The sequence below is a fragment of the Phyllobates terribilis genome, unplaced genomic scaffold (genome assembly GCF_046119375.1).
Source record: "Phyllobates terribilis strain yellow unplaced genomic scaffold, ASM4611937v1 Scaffold_4__5_contigs__length_816908805, whole genome shotgun sequence".
Classification (NCBI taxonomy): domain Eukaryota; kingdom Metazoa; phylum Chordata; class Amphibia; order Anura; family Dendrobatidae; genus Phyllobates; species Phyllobates terribilis.
This window is the reverse complement of record NW_027362764.1, coordinates 804978162-804995337: the sequence shown is the minus strand read 5'-3', so window position 1 is coordinate 804995337 and position 17176 is coordinate 804978162. Positions and strand designations below refer to the sequence as shown.

At 51.3% G+C, this 17176-nt stretch overlaps 2 protein-coding genes across 4 annotated transcripts in view; one reads left to right on the top strand and one right to left on the bottom strand.

The window, feature by feature from the left end:
* Positions 1–8326, top strand: part of LOC141266121 (1-phosphatidylinositol 4,5-bisphosphate phosphodiesterase gamma-1-like) — a 275329-nt gene extending 267003 nt beyond the window's left edge. For 2 of the 3 annotated variants that reach the window (XM_073680078.1, XM_073680077.1), the window contains 3 exons: positions 111–199; positions 1413–1597; positions 6903–8326. In XM_073680078.1, the coding sequence (XP_073536179.1) occupies positions 111–199; positions 1413–1597; positions 6903–6954 (326 nt within the window). In that variant the 3' untranslated portion in view covers positions 6955–8326. The remainder of the gene's footprint in view (positions 1–110; positions 200–1412; positions 1598–6902) is intronic. The other variant, XM_073680079.1, reaches the window with a different exon arrangement.
* A 7187-nt stretch (positions 8327–15513) lies between these two features.
* The window catches only part of RHPN1 (rhophilin Rho GTPase binding protein 1), a 43322-nt gene continuing 41659 nt past the window's right edge, over positions 15514–17176 (bottom strand). Inside the window, exon 16 of the mRNA XM_073680074.1 lies at positions 15514–16917. Coding sequence (XP_073536175.1) covers positions 16711–16917 — 207 coding nt within the window. The 3' untranslated portion in view covers positions 15514–16710. The remainder of the gene's footprint in view (positions 16918–17176) is intronic.

The following is a 17176-nucleotide window of genomic DNA, read 5'->3' as shown; positions in this document are numbered from 1 at the left end:
GTGGATGGATATGTAGCATCATATATAACACACCAGTTATTATAGACAAAGGGGCGGACTTCACAATTATAAATTAGTACATTGACAGATCCTTTATGTTGTACTTCCAGGTTATCGTTCTGTTCCTTTACGAAACAGCTACAGCGAGGAGCTGGAGCTCGCCGCCCTGCTGGTTCACATCGAGATCGTCAACGCTAAGGTGCAGTGTTAAACAGGAGCGCGGTGAGGAAGGGAGGAGAGGGGGAGCGCGGCGGGGATGGGAGGAGAGGGGGAGCGCTGCGGGGATGGGATGGGGAGCGCGGCGGGGATGGGAGGAGAGGGGGAGCGCTGCGGGGATGGGATGGGGAGCGCGGCGGGGATGGGAGGAGAGGGGGAGCGCAGCGGGGATGGGAGGAGAGGGGGAGCACTGCGGGGATGGGATGGGGAGTGCGGCGGGGATGGGAGGAGAGGGGGAGCGCGGCGGGGATGGGATGGGGAGCGCGGCGGGGATGGGAGGAGAGGGGGAGCGCGGCGGGGATGGGAGGAGAGGGGGAGCGCGGCGGGGATGAGAGGAAAGGGGGAGCGCGGCGGGGATGGGAGGAGAGGGGGGAGCGTGGCTGGGGATGGAAGGTGGAGCGCGGCGGGGATGCGAGGAAAGGGGGAGCGCGGCGGGGATGGGAGGAGAGGGGGAGCGTTGCTGGGGATGGAAGGTGGAGCGCGGCGGGGATGCGAGGAGAGGGGGAGCGTGGCGGGGATGCGAGGAGAGGGGGAGTGCGGCGGGGATGGGAGGAGCGCTGCGGGGATGGGATGGGGAGCGCGGCGGGGATGGGGAGCGCGGCGGGGATGGGAGGAGAGGGGGAGCGCGGCGGGGATGGAAGGTGGAGCGCGGCGGGGATGCGAGGAAAGGGGGAGCGCGGCGGGGATGGGAGGAGAGGGGGAGCGTTGCTGGGGATGGAAGGTGGAGCGCGGCGGGGATGCGAGGAGAGGGGGAGCGTGGCGGGGATGCGAGGAGAGGGGGAGCGTGGCGGGGATGCGAGGAGAGGGGGAGCGCGGCGGGGATGGGAGGAGAGGGGGAGCGCGGCATGGGATGGGAGGAGAGGGGAGCGCGGCTGGGGATGGGAGGAGGGGGGAGCGCGGCTGGGGATGGGAGGAGGGGGGAGCGCGGCTGGGGATGGGAGGAGGGGGGAGCGCGGCTGGGGATGGGAGGAGGGGGCAGTGCAGCGGGGAGGGGAGAATGAGTGGGATGAGGAGAGCGCGGCATAGAGATGGGGAGCGCAGAGGAGACAGAAGGGGGAGCGCGGCATTGGGAGAGCTACTACGTGTGCTATAGCTCCCTCCAGTGGCGAGCACATGACCACACCCTGGAGCGCTGTTCTGTACTTTTAGCCGCCATTTTTGGCCCCTCGTTAACATTTATCTGGTCGTCGCCGCAGGAGGAGGATGATGAGAATCTCTACACGTCCATCCAGCAGCTGCGGGACCGCGCCAGCGAGTTATCCAGCCAAGTGTCCAGCTACGAACGAGCCAATAACTGCGACTCCCGCTACCAGCAGCGACTCGACGAACTGCGCGCCGCCCAGGAGAGGCTGCTGGAGCTCACCGAGGTGCGCAACCGGAAGTAAGTCCTGTCCCGTCCTCATATTAACGGTTTGTGTTTTGCACCTTTTCTCCAGAACTCTAGATGCAGCCTGCAGTGTAAAGAATGGAGGTTTCCTTTATGGTCATCATGGTTACATCTTTGTTGCTTCTGTCATGTTTATTACATGAATAAAACCAAGTGTTGCATCTCTGAACTGCGCAAAATCACGGAAGTAAATGTATCACATGAAACTACAACTCCCAGCATTCAGCTCTGGTGAAATACTGGGCGTCATAATTGTAACAGAGCTGGAGAGTAATGGGCTTCAGCACAAGAGACACAGATACATGACAGAGCCATGGAAACCCCAACGCCGACTGCCATGCTTTACACTGCCGGCTGCCGTAAACCCCCCACACCCCCTAAAGAAAGTGATTTTGTTCTGTACTGTAATGCACTGCACTATATTGTAAAAGCGAGCAGATGAGCGCAGGCTCAAAGAAGAGGAATTAAAAAATACAGTAAAAAGTTTTAAAATTATAAAAAAAAAATATAATAGTTTAAGTCGCCCCCTTTTCCCTCTTCAAAACTAAAGAAATTTTAAAATAATAATAATAATATTTGGTGTCGCTGTGTCCAATCTAACAAAATAGAACATTGTTTAAAATGGCAAAAAGAAAAAAAATTAAAACCGCCATGTCATAGAGAAAAATGAAAACCCATAATACATCTCGAGAGAGGGGACATATCACCATCACATTGAACATATGGGGTTAATTGTGGCTGAAATAAACTAATTATACCTAGGGAAGAAACAAATTAAAACAGGGGAAGTAGAGAGAGCTAACACTTCAACTTCCATTGAAGTAGGGGCCTCATGCAGCGACCAGGTAATTACTGCATAGAAATGCCCTGGGAAAAAGACACAAGGTCTGAGATCCATATATTCAATGGCAGAGAAATGGAAAATCTTACACCTTCAGAGGTAACTCTTGTTCTCTTAAAAGAAAAACTGGACAACTGCAGTTAGGCACACTGTCTCCAGCGTCCAGATATGAATATTGGGGTTTGCATTGATCCAATATTTATGGGAGATATATTTTTGGTGTTGTAGTGAAGGGATGGACATAACGCAGCCACTCACATCACTGCTAGGCCGGCAGAGCCTCTCCAACTTAATAATGGTCCAATGGATGATGCTATACTGGCCATGTTTCATCTCTATGTAAAGTTAAAATCACGATAACCATGACAACAATATCTACTCCTGGGACCTCCAGGGGTGAAGATATCCTATATACTGGGGATCTCTTGGAATTCTGAAGGACCTAGCACATCCCACAGTCAGCCCCCCCCCCCCCCAAGCTCATCAAGGGGAGGTGTGTGGGCGTAACATTGAGCTAATAAAAAATGAAAGTTTGGGTGTCTGTCTTTGTTCATTCTGTGAAGATACAGTTTGCTGTGCGAGTGTCCCATTTTCCTAATCGGAGTGCTTCCCTGTTGCAGGATTAGATTAATGGCTCTGATCCATTCCTGCACCCTCAGGTTTAGTAATTCTGTTTCGTTATTCCTTTTTATTCTATGTAATTGTATATATCTTATTGTTTTGTTCCCATTTTGTATCATCTTTGTATATTTTTATAAACACTGCCTACTTTTCTGGATTAAATATATACAGTGGTGTGAAAGTGTTCGCCCCCTTCCTGATTTCTTATTCTTTTGAATGTTTGTCACTTAAATGTTTCAGACCACATAACAAATGTAAATATTAGACAAAGATAACGCAAGTAACCACAAAATGCAGTTTTTAAATGAAGGTGTTTTATTATTTAGGGAAAAAGAAATCCAAACCTTCAGGGCCCTGTGTGAAAAAGTGATTGCCCCCTAAACCTAATAGCTGGTTGAGCCCTGAACTGCAACAACTGCAATCAAGCGTTTGTGATAACTGGCAATGAGTCTTTTACGTCTTGGAGGAATTCTGGCCGCTCATCTGTGCAGAATTGTTGTAATTCAGCCACTCAGCCATGCTCAGGTTTCCGAGCATGAACCGCCTTTTTAAGGTAATGCCACAGCATCTCAATCGGATTAAGGCCAGGATTTTGAGTAGGCCACTCCAAAGTCTTAATTTTGTTTTTCTTAACCCCTTTCTGGCCTGGGGCGTATTAGTATGCCCCAGGCCATCACCCCCAGTTCAGTGACGGCTCCGGCGGTGAACCCGCACTGAACCGGGCACATGTCAGCTGATTCTTACAGCTGACATGAGCCCGCAACAGCCGAGGGTGAAATTGCGATCCACCCGCGGCTGTTAACCAGTTAAATGCATTTAACATCGCCGCGCCGGAAACACGTCAATTAACCCGCCCATCGGTGACCCCGTCACGTGATCGCGGGTCACTGATGGGTGGGCATGACAACCCGGGGTCTGCAGCAGACCCCAGTGGTTGTCATGTAAAGATCGCTATGAGCACCACCTAGTGGTCGGCGCTCATAGTACAGGAGCATTTCTGCTAAATGCAGGGGATCTGCTCATCACCTCTATATAGCAGAGGCGATCGGACAGTTGCTGCTTCTAGTCTCCCATGGAAACTATAGAAGAAAGCAAAAAGTGAAAAAAAAATGTTTTAAATTTTTTTAATTTTAATATTTTTAAAGTTTAAATCACCCTCCTTTTCGCCCCATTCAAAATAAAATAAAAAATAAACCCCACATATTCGGTATCGCCGCGTTCAGAATCGCCCCGTCTATCAATATAAAAAAGAATTAATCCGATTGGTAAACGGCGTAACGAGAAAAAAAATTCTAAACGCCGTAATTACGTTTTTTGGTCACCGCAACATTGCAATAACAGGCGATCAAAACATCAGATCTACCCCAAAATAGTATCAATGAAAATGTCAGCCCGGCGCACAAAAAATAAGCCCTCACCCGGTCCCAGATCCCGAAAAATGGAGACTCCGAAAATGGCGCTTTTCTTTTTTTTTTTTTAGCAAACTTTTGATTCACCACTTAAATAAAAAAGAACCTATACATGTTTGGCGTCTACGAACTCGGAATGACCTGGAGAATAATAATGGCCGGTCAGGTTTAGCAACCAGTGAACGTGGAAAGAAAAAAAAAACATCTGTGGAATTGCATATTTTTTGCAATTTCACCGCACTTCGATTTTTTTTCCTGTTTTCCCGTACAGGATATGGTAAAACTAGTAATTGCGTTTAAAAGTACAACTCGTCCCGCAAAAAATAATCCCTCATACGGCCATATTGACCAAAAAATAAAAATGCTATGGCTCTGGGAACAAGGGGAGCAAAAAGCAAAAACGAAAAATGCTCCGGTCATGAAGGGGTTAAGCCATTCAGAGGAGGATTTGCTGGTGTGTTTTGGATCACTGTCCTGCTGCATAACCCAAGTGCGCTTCAGCTTGAGGTCATGAGCAAATGGCCAAAAATTCTCCTTCAGGATTTTTTGGAAGCAGAATTCATGGTTCCATTTACCACAGCAAGTCTTCCAGATCCTGAAGCAGCAAAACAGCCCCAGACCATCACAATACCACCACCATATTTTACTGTTGGTATGATGTTCCTTTTCTGAAATTCTGTGTTACTTCTACTCCAGATGTGGGACATACACCTTCCAAAAAGTTAAACTTTTGTCTCGTCAGTCCACAGAGTATTCTTCCAAAAGTCTTGGCGATCATCAAGATGTTTTCTGGCAAAAATGAGAAGAGCCTTTATGTTCTTTTTGCTCAGCAGTGGTTTTCATCTTGGAACTCTGCCATGCTGCCATTTTTGCCCAGTCTCTTTCTTATGGTGGAGTCATGAACACAAACCTTAACTGAAGCAAGTGAGGCCTGCAATTCTTTGGATGTTGTTGTGGGGTCTTTTGTGACCTTTCTGATGAGTCATCGCTGCGCTCTTGGGGTAATTTTGGTTGGCCGCCACTCCTGGGAAGGTTTACCATTGTTCCATGTTTTCGCTATTTGGATTATGACTCTCACTGTGGCTCGCTGGAGTCCCAAAGCTTTAGAAATGGCATTATAACATTTTCCAGACTGATAGATCTCAATTACTTTGTTTCTCATTTGTTCCTGAATTTTTTTGGATCGCAGCATGATGTCTAGCTTTTGAGGATCTTTTGGTTTACTTCACTTTGTTAGACAGGTCCTATTTAAGTGATTTCTTGATTGAGAACAGGTGTGGCAGTAATCAGGCCTGTGTGTGGCTAGGGAAATTGAACTCCGCTTCCCAAAGATGTGATAAACCACAGTTAATTTATGTTTTAAGGTGGGGAGCAGTCACTCCTTGATACAGGACCCTGTAGGTTTGGATTTATTTTTCCCTTAATAATAAAGACCTTAATTTAAAAACTGCATTTTGTGGTTACTTGCGTTATCTTTGTCTAATATTTAAATTTTTTTTGTGATCCAAAACATTTAAGTGACAAACAAGCTAAAGAATAAGAAATCGGGAAGGGGCCAAACACTTTTTCACATCACTGTAAATTTAATAGCTCTGTTCCTTTTGCTCTGTAAACTGCACACCTGAAACCATACGCTACCTGTAACAGGTGTCCAAGCGGCCTGTATAAACAATTGGTGATGGCGGCTAGTAGTCCTTTTTGTTAGTGTGGGGTTGGCAATGAGCGTACATGGGTATATATATTCCATGGGTTGGAATCAGAGGTGTATATACCATACGCTTACTGTGAGTTCCCCAATAATCGGCCTAGCAGTGGAAGCAGCCGCGGCCTCGTCCATCACTCGTCAGTCAATTGCGTAATTGTCCTGATAATTAGAGGAATCAGAGCTCCGTCCCCTGACAAACTGGTGACAGTGGGTGGATCTGTGTGGTCCCCCCGGCTTGTTCTCCTTCACATGCCGCAACACTTCACAAAAAAATGCAACAAAAAGTGATTAAAACCAGGTGTGCACCACAACGAGGTATCAATAAAAATGTATATCCCCGCGCGCAAAAAATGAGCCCCCGCCCGGCGTTACGGGATTCCTAAAATGGAGACTTTTTTTGGTTGTAAAGGTTAAAAACATTCAGAACTTTTTAAAAAAAACAATCTATAAGACCCTACTGTTGTTTCTGGCGGTAATCGCAGCGCTCATTATTACCGCTGTAAAAACTAACCTTTTTTTTTTACTATTTCACCCTGTGGATTTTTTCCGCCAAAATAACATCTGACAACAAGCGAGCCGTCATCCGGTGCCGTGGAGGCAGAAAACAAAAGCGGAAAGTGTCTTGGTCCTTAAAGGGCTAATGCTGAATGGATCTGTGTGTCTGTCCCCCTATTTTTCCTCTGGTCGCGGCTGATCCCCGACTCTTTTATTACTTTCCTCCAGACTGATGGAGAAGAAGAGGCGAGACCGGCAACTGGCGAATAAGCGGAACTGAGCGCGGGGGAGGACACGTGACGGAGACTCGACTATCACAGCGTTTGCTTCCTGCTCACGGACGCTCCTATATTCTGTGCCTGGGTCACTGACCTGCAGGGACCGGCGAGCAGGCGGCACTAGGACCGGACGCTGCTTCTCGCTGTCAGATTTGTATTTTACCTTTTAACCACAACGTATAAAGACCAGAGATGTAATAATGGCGGCGGACGGACCGCTGCATCCATCTGCACTTTAACGCTTAGAGCACGGCCCTCGGTACAGCGTAGACTTCTGGGGGTCCCTCGGGGATGGGGGTGCGCTGTCTGGGGCCCGTCAGGACCATGCGACTCTCCAAGATCCGGAAACGCGATAAATCAACCAGTTGGTGAAGACGTCTAGTGACCGCCATGACAGCACGTAAAGCAGGAGAGATTGGGGGGAACGGGGGCATGAGACCCCACTATGACCTTACACTGGAAACCCTGGCCCTGCATGTAGGTCGGGGGACCCCCATCGCGCCCGTGCTCTGCAGCTTTGAATGTAGTTTGTGTCTCGGTTCCTCTGCTCTCAGTCAGTGAATACGGACAGAAGGGAGGATTCACTGACCGCAAGCAGAGGTGAGCAAAACGTGATGATGAGGCGGTTTATGCTCCAGTCACAGCCAGAGCTGCAGTCACATGTTCAGCTGGTGCAGAGACTACATCTCCCACCATGTAATACGTCGGGGTGGGGTCATCAAGGACCCTGCAAAATTGTCCTCGCAGCTCTGGCTGTGACTGAAGAAGACGACAGCGAGAATCTGAACCTCCTTGTGCCGATCTCCTCGTCTTCTAGTTCTGGTGGCTGCAAAGCTGAGATGACAAACAGCAGCCTAACGGCGAGTGCCCACGGGGCCCCATCACCCACCGCCACCTTGTGCCCGGCGCAGCCACCTGCCTGCTCTGATGGTTCACCCGGTCACATGTAGCTGAGTCGAGCGAGTGGACTATGTAACACCACTAGTCACAGGCAGGGGGCAGAGCTCTCCCACGCACTTCTGTAACACGATCACCCAGCGTCAGTGACCCCGCAATGGACAGCGGAGGGCTCATGGGAAGGCACCACCCTGGTCAGTCGGCCGCTCCTCCGCCCTGGCAGTGCCTTACCACCTGCGATCTGATCTGTCGGACACCACGGCTTGTTCATGTAAAAACACTGGAGTGCCTTATTGCCTTGTCCACGCAGGGTTAATAGGGCGAAACACGGAGGGGGAAAAACGCAGAGAAGAGAAGGTGAGGTGCGGAGAAGAGGGGGGCACCACGCAGAGAAGAGGGGGGCGACACACAGAGAAGAGGGGGACGAAATGCAGAGAAGAGGGGGGCGAAATGCAGAGAAGAGGGGGTGAAATGCAAAGAGGGGCGATAGAAGAGGGGGCAAAATGCAGAGAAGAGGGGGGCGAAATGCAGAGAAGAGGGGGGCGAAATGCAGAGAAGAGGGGGGCGACAGAAGAGGGGGCGAAATGCAGAGAAGAGGGGGACGAAATGCAGAGAAGAGGGGGACGAAATGCAGAGAAGAGGGGGGCGAAATGCAGAGAAGAGGGGGGCGAAATGCAAAGAGGGGCGACAGAAGAGGGGACGAAATGCAGAGAAGAGGGGGGCGAAATGCAAAGAGGGGCGACAGAAGAAGGGGCGAAATGCAGAGAAGAGGGGGGCGAAATGCAGAGAAGACGGGGGCGAAATGCAGAGAAGAGGGGGGCGAAATGCAAAGAGGGGCGACAGAAGAGGGGACGAAATGCAGAGAAGAGGGGGGCGAAATGCAAAGAGGGGCGACAGAAGAGGGGGCGAAATGCAGAGAAGAGGGGGGCGAAATGCAGAGAAGAGGGGGACGAAATGCAGAGAAGAGGGGGGCGAAATGCAGAGAAGAGGGGGGCGAAATGCAGAGAAGAGGGGGCGAAATGCAGAGAAGAGGGGGGCGAAATGCAAAGAGGGGTGACAGAAGAGGGGGGCGAAATGCAGAGAAGAGGGGGGCGAAATGCAGAGAAGGGGGGGCGAAATGCAGAGAAGAGGGGGGCGAAATGCAAAGGGGCGACAGAAGAGGGGACGAAATGCAGAGAAGAGGGGGACGAAATGCAGAGAAGAGGGGGACGAAATGCAAAGAGGGGCGACAGAAGAGGGGACGAAATGCAGAGAAGAGGGGGGCGAAATGCAGAGAAGAGGGGGACGAAATGCAGAGAAGAGGGGGACGAAATGCAGAGAAGAGGGGGACGAAATGCAGAGAAGAGGGGGACGAAATGTAAAGAGGGGCGACAGAAGAGGGGACGAAATGCAGAGAAGAGGGGGATGAAATGCAGAGAAGGGGATGAAATGCAAAGAGGGGCGACAGAAGAGGGGGGCGAAATGCAGAGAAGAGGGGGGGCGAAATGCAGAGAAGAGGGGGGCAAAATGCAGAGAAGAGGGGGGCAAAATGCAGAGAAGAGGGGGCAAAATGCAGAGAAAAGGGGGGCAAAATGCAGAGAAGGGGGGGCGAAATGCAGAGAAGAGGGGGGCAAAATGCAGAGAAGAGGGGGCAAAATGCAGAGAAAAGGGGGGCAAAATGCAGAGAAGAGGGGGCAAAATGCAGAGAAGAGGGAGGCGATATGCAGAGAAGAGTGAGGCGAAATGCAAAGAGGGGCGACAGAAGAGGGGGCGAAATGCAGAGAAGAGGGGGGCGAAATGCAGAGAAGAGGGGGGCGAAATGCAGAGAAGAGGGGGCGAAATGCAGAGAAGAGGGGGGCGAAATGCAGAGAAGAGGGGGACGAAATGCAAAGAGGGGACGAAATGCAGAGAAGAGGGGGGCGAAATGCAGAGAAGAGGGGGACGAAATGCAGAGAAGAGGGGGACGAAATGCAAAGAGGGGCGACAGAAGAGGGGACGAAATGCAAAGAGGGGCGACAGAAGAGGGGACGAAATGCAGAGAAGAGGGGGGTGAAATGCAGAGAAGAGGGGGGCGAAATGCAGAGAAGAGGGGCGACAGAAGAGGGGGACGAAATGCAGAGAAGAGGGGGACGAAATGCAGAGAAGAGGGGGACGAAATGCAGAGAAGAGGGGGACGAAATGCAAAGTGGGGCGACAGAAGAGGGGGGCGAAATGCAGAGAAGAGGGGGTGAAATGCAGAGAAGAGGGGGGCGAAATGCAGAGAAGAGGGGGGCGAAATGCAGAGAAGAGGGGGACGAAATGCAGAGAAGAGGGGGACGAAATGCAAAGAGGGGCGACAGAAGAGGGGACGAAATGCAGAGAAGAGGGGGATGAAATGCAGAGAAGAGGGGGATGAAATGCAAAGAGGGGCGACAGAAGAGGGGACGAAATGCAGAGAAGAGGGGGGCAAAATGCAGAGAAGAGGGAGGCGAAATGCAGAGAAGAGTGAGGCGAAATGCAAAGAGGGGCGACAGAAGAGGGGGCGAAATGCAGAGAAGAGGGGGACGAAATGCAGAGAAGAGGGGGGCGAAATGCAGAGAAGAGGGGAACGAAATGCAGAGAAGAGGGGGACGAAATGCAGAGAAGAGGGGGACGAAATGCAGAGAAGAGGGGGGCGAAATGCAGAGAAGAGGGGGGCGAAATGCAAAGAGGGGGCGAAATGCAGAGAAGAGGGGGCGAAATGCAGAGAAGAGGGGGCGAAATGCAGAGAAAAGGGGGGCGAAATGCAGAGAAGAGGGGGGCGAAATGCAGAGAAGAGGGGGGCGAAATGCAAAGAGGGGTGACAGAAGAGGGGGGCAAAATGCAGAGAAGAGGGGGCGAAATGCAGAGAAGAGGGGGGCGAAATGCAGAGAAGAGGGGGGCGAAATGCAGAGAAGAGGGAGGCGAAATGCAGAGAAGAGGGGGGCGAAACATGGGAAAGCGCAAATTATTTATCAAAAAAATAGTTTTATCCAACAGGGAAAGTGTTAAACTGGAAGAATCGTAACCAGCTGTTAATAAAGAATTAATTCTCTCCACCGTCTGTGGCTCTATGAGAGGTATCACACAGGATAGGATTAGATACACGGCTCAGCAGACAGTATCACACAGGATAGGATTAGATACACGGCTCAGCAGACAGTATCACACAGGATAGGATTAGATACACGGCTCAGCAAAGCATCACACAGGAGAGGATTAGATACACGGCTCAGCAGATGGTATCACACAGGATAGGATTAGATACACGGCTCAGCAGACGGTATCACACAGGATAGGATTAGATACACGGCTCAGCAGACGGTATCACACAGGATAGGATTAGATACACGGCTCAGCAGACAGTATCACACAGGATAGTATTAGATACACGGCTCAGCAGACAGTATCACACAGGATAGTATTAGATACACGGCTCAGCAGACAGTATCGCACAGGAGAGGATCAGATACACGGCTCAGCAGATAGTATCGCACAGGAGAGGATTAGATACACGGCTCAGCAGACAGTATCGCACAGGAGAGGATTAGATACACGGCTCAACAGACAGTATCACACAGGAGAGGATTAGATACACGGCTCAGCAGACAGTATCACACAGGAGAGGATCAGATACACGGCTCAGCAGATAGTATCGCACAGGAGAGGATTAGATACACGGCTCAGCAGACAGTATCACACAGGAGAGGATTAGATACACGGCTCAGCAGACAGTATCACACAGGATAGGATTAGATACACGGCTCAGCAGACAGTATCGCACAGGAGAGGATCAGATACACGGCTCAGCAGATAGTATCGCACAGGAGAGGATTAGATACACGGCTCAGCAGACAGTATCGCACAGGAGAGGATTAGATACACGGCTCAGCAGACAGTATCGCACAGGAGAGGATCAGATACACGGCTCAGCAGATAGTATCACACAGGAGAGGATTAGATACACGGCTCAGCAGACAGTATCACACAGGATAGTATTAGATACACGGCTCAGCAGACAGTATCACACAGGAGAGGATCAGATACACGGCTCAGCAGATAGTATCGCACAGGAGAGGATTAGATACACGGCTCAGCAGACAGTATCACACAGGATAGTATTAGATACACGGCTCAGCAGACAGTATCACACAGGAGGGGATTAGATACACGGCTCAGCAGACAGTATCGCACAGGAGAGGATCAGATACACGGCTCAACAGACAGTATCACACAGGAGAGGATCAGATACACGGCTCAGCAGATAGTATCGCACAGGAGAGGATTAGATACACGGCTCAGCAGACAGTATCACACAGGATAGGATTAGATACACGGCTCAGCAGATAGTATCACACAGGATAGGATTAGATACACGGCTCAGCAGACAGTATCACACAGGATAGGATTAGATACACGGCTCAGCAGATAGTATCGCACAGGAGAGGATTAGATACACGGCTCAGCAGACAGTATCACACAGGAGAGGATCAGATACACGGCTCAGCAGATAGTATCGCACAGGAGAGGATCAGATACACGGCTCAGCAGACGGTATCACACAGGAGAGGATCAGATACACGGCTCAGCAGACGGTATCACACAGGAGAGGATCAGATACACGGCTCAGCAGACAGTATCACACAGGAGAGGATCAGATACACAGCTCAGCAGACAGTATCACACAGGAGGGGATCAGATACACGACTCAGCAGATAGTATCACACAGGAGAGGATCAGATACACGGCTCAGCAGACGGTATCACACAGGAGAGGATCAGATACACGGCTCAGCAGACAGTATCACACAGGAGGGGATTAGATACACGACTCAGCAGATAGTATCGCACAGGAGAGGATTAGATACACGGCTCAACAGACAGTATCACACAGGAGGGGATTAGATACACGACTCAGCAGACAGTATCACACAGGAGGGGATTAGATACACGACTCAGCAGACAGTATCACACAGGAGGGGATTAGATACACGACTCAGCAGATAGTATCACACAGGAGAGGATCAGATACACGGCTCAGCAGATAGTATCGCACAGGAGAGGATCAGATACACGGCTCAGCAGACAGTATCACACAGGAGAGGATCAGATACACGGCTCAGCAGATAGTATCGCACAGGAGAGGATTAGATACACGGCTCAGCAGACAGTATCGCACAGGAGAGGATTAGATACACGGCTCAGCAGACAGTATCGCACAGGAGAGGATCAGATACACGGCTCAGCAGACAGTATCGCACAGGAGAGGATTAGATACACGGCTCAGCAGATAGTATCACACAGGAGAGGATCAGATACACGGCTCAGCAGACAGTATCACACAGGAGAGGATTAGATACACGGCTCAGCAGACAGTATCACACAGGAGAGGATTAGATACACAGCTCAGCAGACAGTATCACACAGGATAGGATTAGATACACGGCTCAGCAGACAGTATCGCACAGGAGAGGATTAGATACACGGCTCAGCAGACAGTATCACACAGGAGAGGATCAGATACACGGCTCAGCAGATAGTATCGCACAGGAGAGGATTAGATACACGGCTCAGCAGACAGTATCACACAGGAGAGGATCAGATACACGGCTCAGCAGACAGTATCACACAGGAGAGGATCAGATACACGGCTCAGCAGACAGTATCACACAGGAGAGGATCAGATACACGGCTCAGCAGACAGTATCACACAGGAGAGGATCAGATACACGGCTCAGCAGACAGTATCACACAGGAGAGGATTAGATACACGGCTCAGCAGACAGTATCACACAGGAGAGGATTAGATACACGGCTCAGCAGACGGTATCACACAGGAGAGGATTAGATACACGGCTCAGCAGACGGTATCACACAGGATAGGATTAGATACACGGCTCAGCAGACGGTATCACACAGGATAGGATTAGATACACGGCTCAGCAGACGGTATCACACAGGATAGGATTAGATACACGGCTCAGCAGACGGTATCACACAGGATAGGATTAGATACACGGCTCAGCAGACGGTATCACACAGGATAGGATTAGATACACGGCTCAGCAGACGGTATCACACAGGATAGGATTAGATACACGGCTCAGCAGACGGTATCACACAGGATAGTATTAGATACACGGCTCAGCAGACGGTATCACACAGGAGAGGATTAGATACACGGCTCAGCAGACAGTATCACACAGGAGGGGATTAGATACACGGCTCAGCAGACAGTATCGCACAGGAGAGGATCAGATACACGGCTCAGCAGACAGTATCACACAGGATAGTATTAGATACACGGCTCAGCAGATAGTATCGCACAGGAGAGGATTAGATACACGGCTCAGCAGACAGTATCGCACAGGAGAGGATTAGATACACGGCTCAGCAGACAGTATCACACAGGATAGTATTAGATACACGGCTCAGCAGACAGTATCGCACAGGAGAGGATTAGATACACAGCTCAGCAGACAGTATCACACAGGAGAGGATTAGATACACAGCTCAGCAGACAGTATCGCACAGGAGGGGATTAGATACACGGCTCAGCAGACAGTATCGCACAGGAGGGGATTAGATACACGGCTCAGCAGACAGTATCGCACAGGAGAGGATCAGATACACGGCTCAACAGACAGTATCACACAGGAGAGGATCAGATACACGGCTCAGCAGATAGTATCGCACAGGAGAGGATTAGATACACGGCTCAGCAGACAGTATCGCACAGGAGAGGATTAGATACACGGCTCAGCAGACAGTATCACACAGGAGAGGATCAGATACACGGCTCAGCAGATAGTATCGCACAGGAGAGGATCAGATACACGGCTCAGCAGACGGTATCACACAGGAGAGGATTAGATACCACGGCTCAGCAGACGGTATCACACAGGATAGGATTAGATACACGGCTCAGCAGACAGTATCACACAGGATAGGATTAGATACATGGCTCAGCAGACAGTATCACACAGGAGAGGATTAGATACACGGCTCAGCAGACAGTATCACACAGGAGAGGATTAGATACACGGCTCAGCAGACGGTATCACACAGGAGAGGATTAGATACACGGCTCAGCAGACAGTATCACACAGGAGAGGATTAGATACACGGCTCAGCAGACAGTATCACACAGGAGAGGATTAGATACACGGCTCAGCAGACAGTATCACACAGGATAGGATTAGATACACAGCTCAGCAGGCGGTATCACACAGGAGAGGATTAGATACACGGCTCAGCAGACGGTATCACACAGGACAGGATTAGATACACGGCTCAGCAGACAGTATCACACAGGATAGGATTAGATACACGGCTCAGCAGACAGTATCACACAGGAGAGGATTAGATACACGGCTCAGCAGACAGTATCACACAGGAGAGGATTAGATACACGGCTCAGCAGACAGTATCACACAGGAGAGGATTAGATACACGGCTCAGCAGACAGTATCACACAGGAGAGGATTAGATACACGGCTCAGCAGACAGTATCACACAGGAGAGGATTAGATACACGGCTCAGCGGACGGTATCACACAGGAGAGGATCAGATACATTGGCTGAGTAAACCTGTGAGTAGCTTAGATACCCCGGCTGGTATCGCTCGGCTCCTCGTATTTATGGCCATTGCTGACTTTTTCTGCTGCATAAAAAATAAAATTCTCTTCCCGTTTTGTGTGTGCAGCTCCTATGCGGACCTATGAGTCTACACGGGGCCAAACTACAGGGCTGGGGGGTACGGTTACCATGGAGACCCATCATGGCAGCCCAGCACCACTGATCAGATTTCAGGAAAGAAGAAACGCAAACGAGTGGCGGAGCGGCCATCAGCAGAACGAGGATTTACTACAGAGTCTCCTCATCATCAGATATAAATTATCTCATACATCTATATACAGCAGAGTCTGCCGGGTAGCAGGGCGGTCCCATAGTCTCCCGGGGGCAGCGGGGCGGTCCCATAGTCTCCCGGAGGCTGGGTAGCAGGGCGGTCCCATAGTCTCCCGGAGGCCGGGTAGCAGGGCGGTCCCATAGTCTCCCGGAGGCCAGGTAGCAGGGCGGTCCCATAGTCTCCCGAGGGCAGCGGGGCGGTCCCATAGTCTCCCGGAGGCCGGGTAGCAGGGCGGTCCTATAGTCTCCCGGAGGCCGGGTAGCAGGGCGGTCCCATAGTCTCCCGGAGGCCGGGTAGCAGGGCGGTCCTATAGTCTCCCGGAGGCCGGGTAGCAGGGCGGTCCCATAGTCTCCCGGAGGCCGGGTAGCAGGGCGGTCCTATAGTCTCCCGGAGGCCAGGTAGCAGGGCGGTCCTATAGTCTCCCGGAGGCCGGGTAGCAGGGCGGTCCCATAGTCTCCCGGGGGCCGGGTAGCAGGGCGGTCCCATAGTCTCCCGGAGGCCGGGTAGCAGGGCGGTCCCATAGTCTCCCAGAGGCCGGGTAGCAGGGCGGTCCCATAGTCTCCCGGAGGCCGGGTAGCAGGGAAGTCCCATAGTCTCCTGGGTCCAGTGGGGTCCGGGGCATGGAGTGGTCCCTTCATCTTCTGGAAGTGGGATCCGAGGCGCAGGGTGGTCCTAGTTATGGAGTCCAGAGTGTCAGGGTGGTCCTGGGTGCGGGGTCCAGACAACAAGGTGGTGCTGTCGGCTCTATAGGACAGTAGTGTCCAGTGGCAGTGGAATCCAGGATTCACAGTGGTGCATACGGGTGGGGTTCAGGGTGGCCCAATCATCTCCTGGGGTGTGGCCCAGGCCACAGGGTTGTCTGGTAGTCTTCAGGCTGCAAAGTGCAGGGTGGTCCAGTCATTAGTCTCCTGGCCGTGGGTTGCAGGGTGGTCCGGCCGTCCCCTGGACGCAGGGTGCACTTCTGCCGTCTGCACAGCTCAGTACATGGACTCGTTACTCTGCACCGCACTGAACGGCAGCTGGAGGGCGCTGATGCTGGAGATGTTGGGGGTCCTCTTGGTGGGGTTCCTCTTCCAGAGCAGCAGGGTGCTGGAGCGTTTCCCGGCCGCCATCGTCTTCTTGTTCTCCTTGTTGCCCTTCAGGATCTCGCTGGCCGTCAGCATGGATGCCTTCTTGTCCGGCACCTGGCGGGCGACAGCGCGTTATACTGGGGCGTAATATGTAACGTAACGACAGTCACCGGCGTACGATACTCCTGAATTTTACAGGGGGATCAGGGATCGGGCGGATTCTGAATCTTTCTGAATAAACAGATATCTGATAATCCAGAAGATCATCAAAAGAATCGGTGATAAGATTCCTGTAATCCGGCAGCAGATTAGCAGGATGTCGCCCGACAGTTGGACAGCACAACAGGGGACGTCTGATGGTCTGAAATCTCTA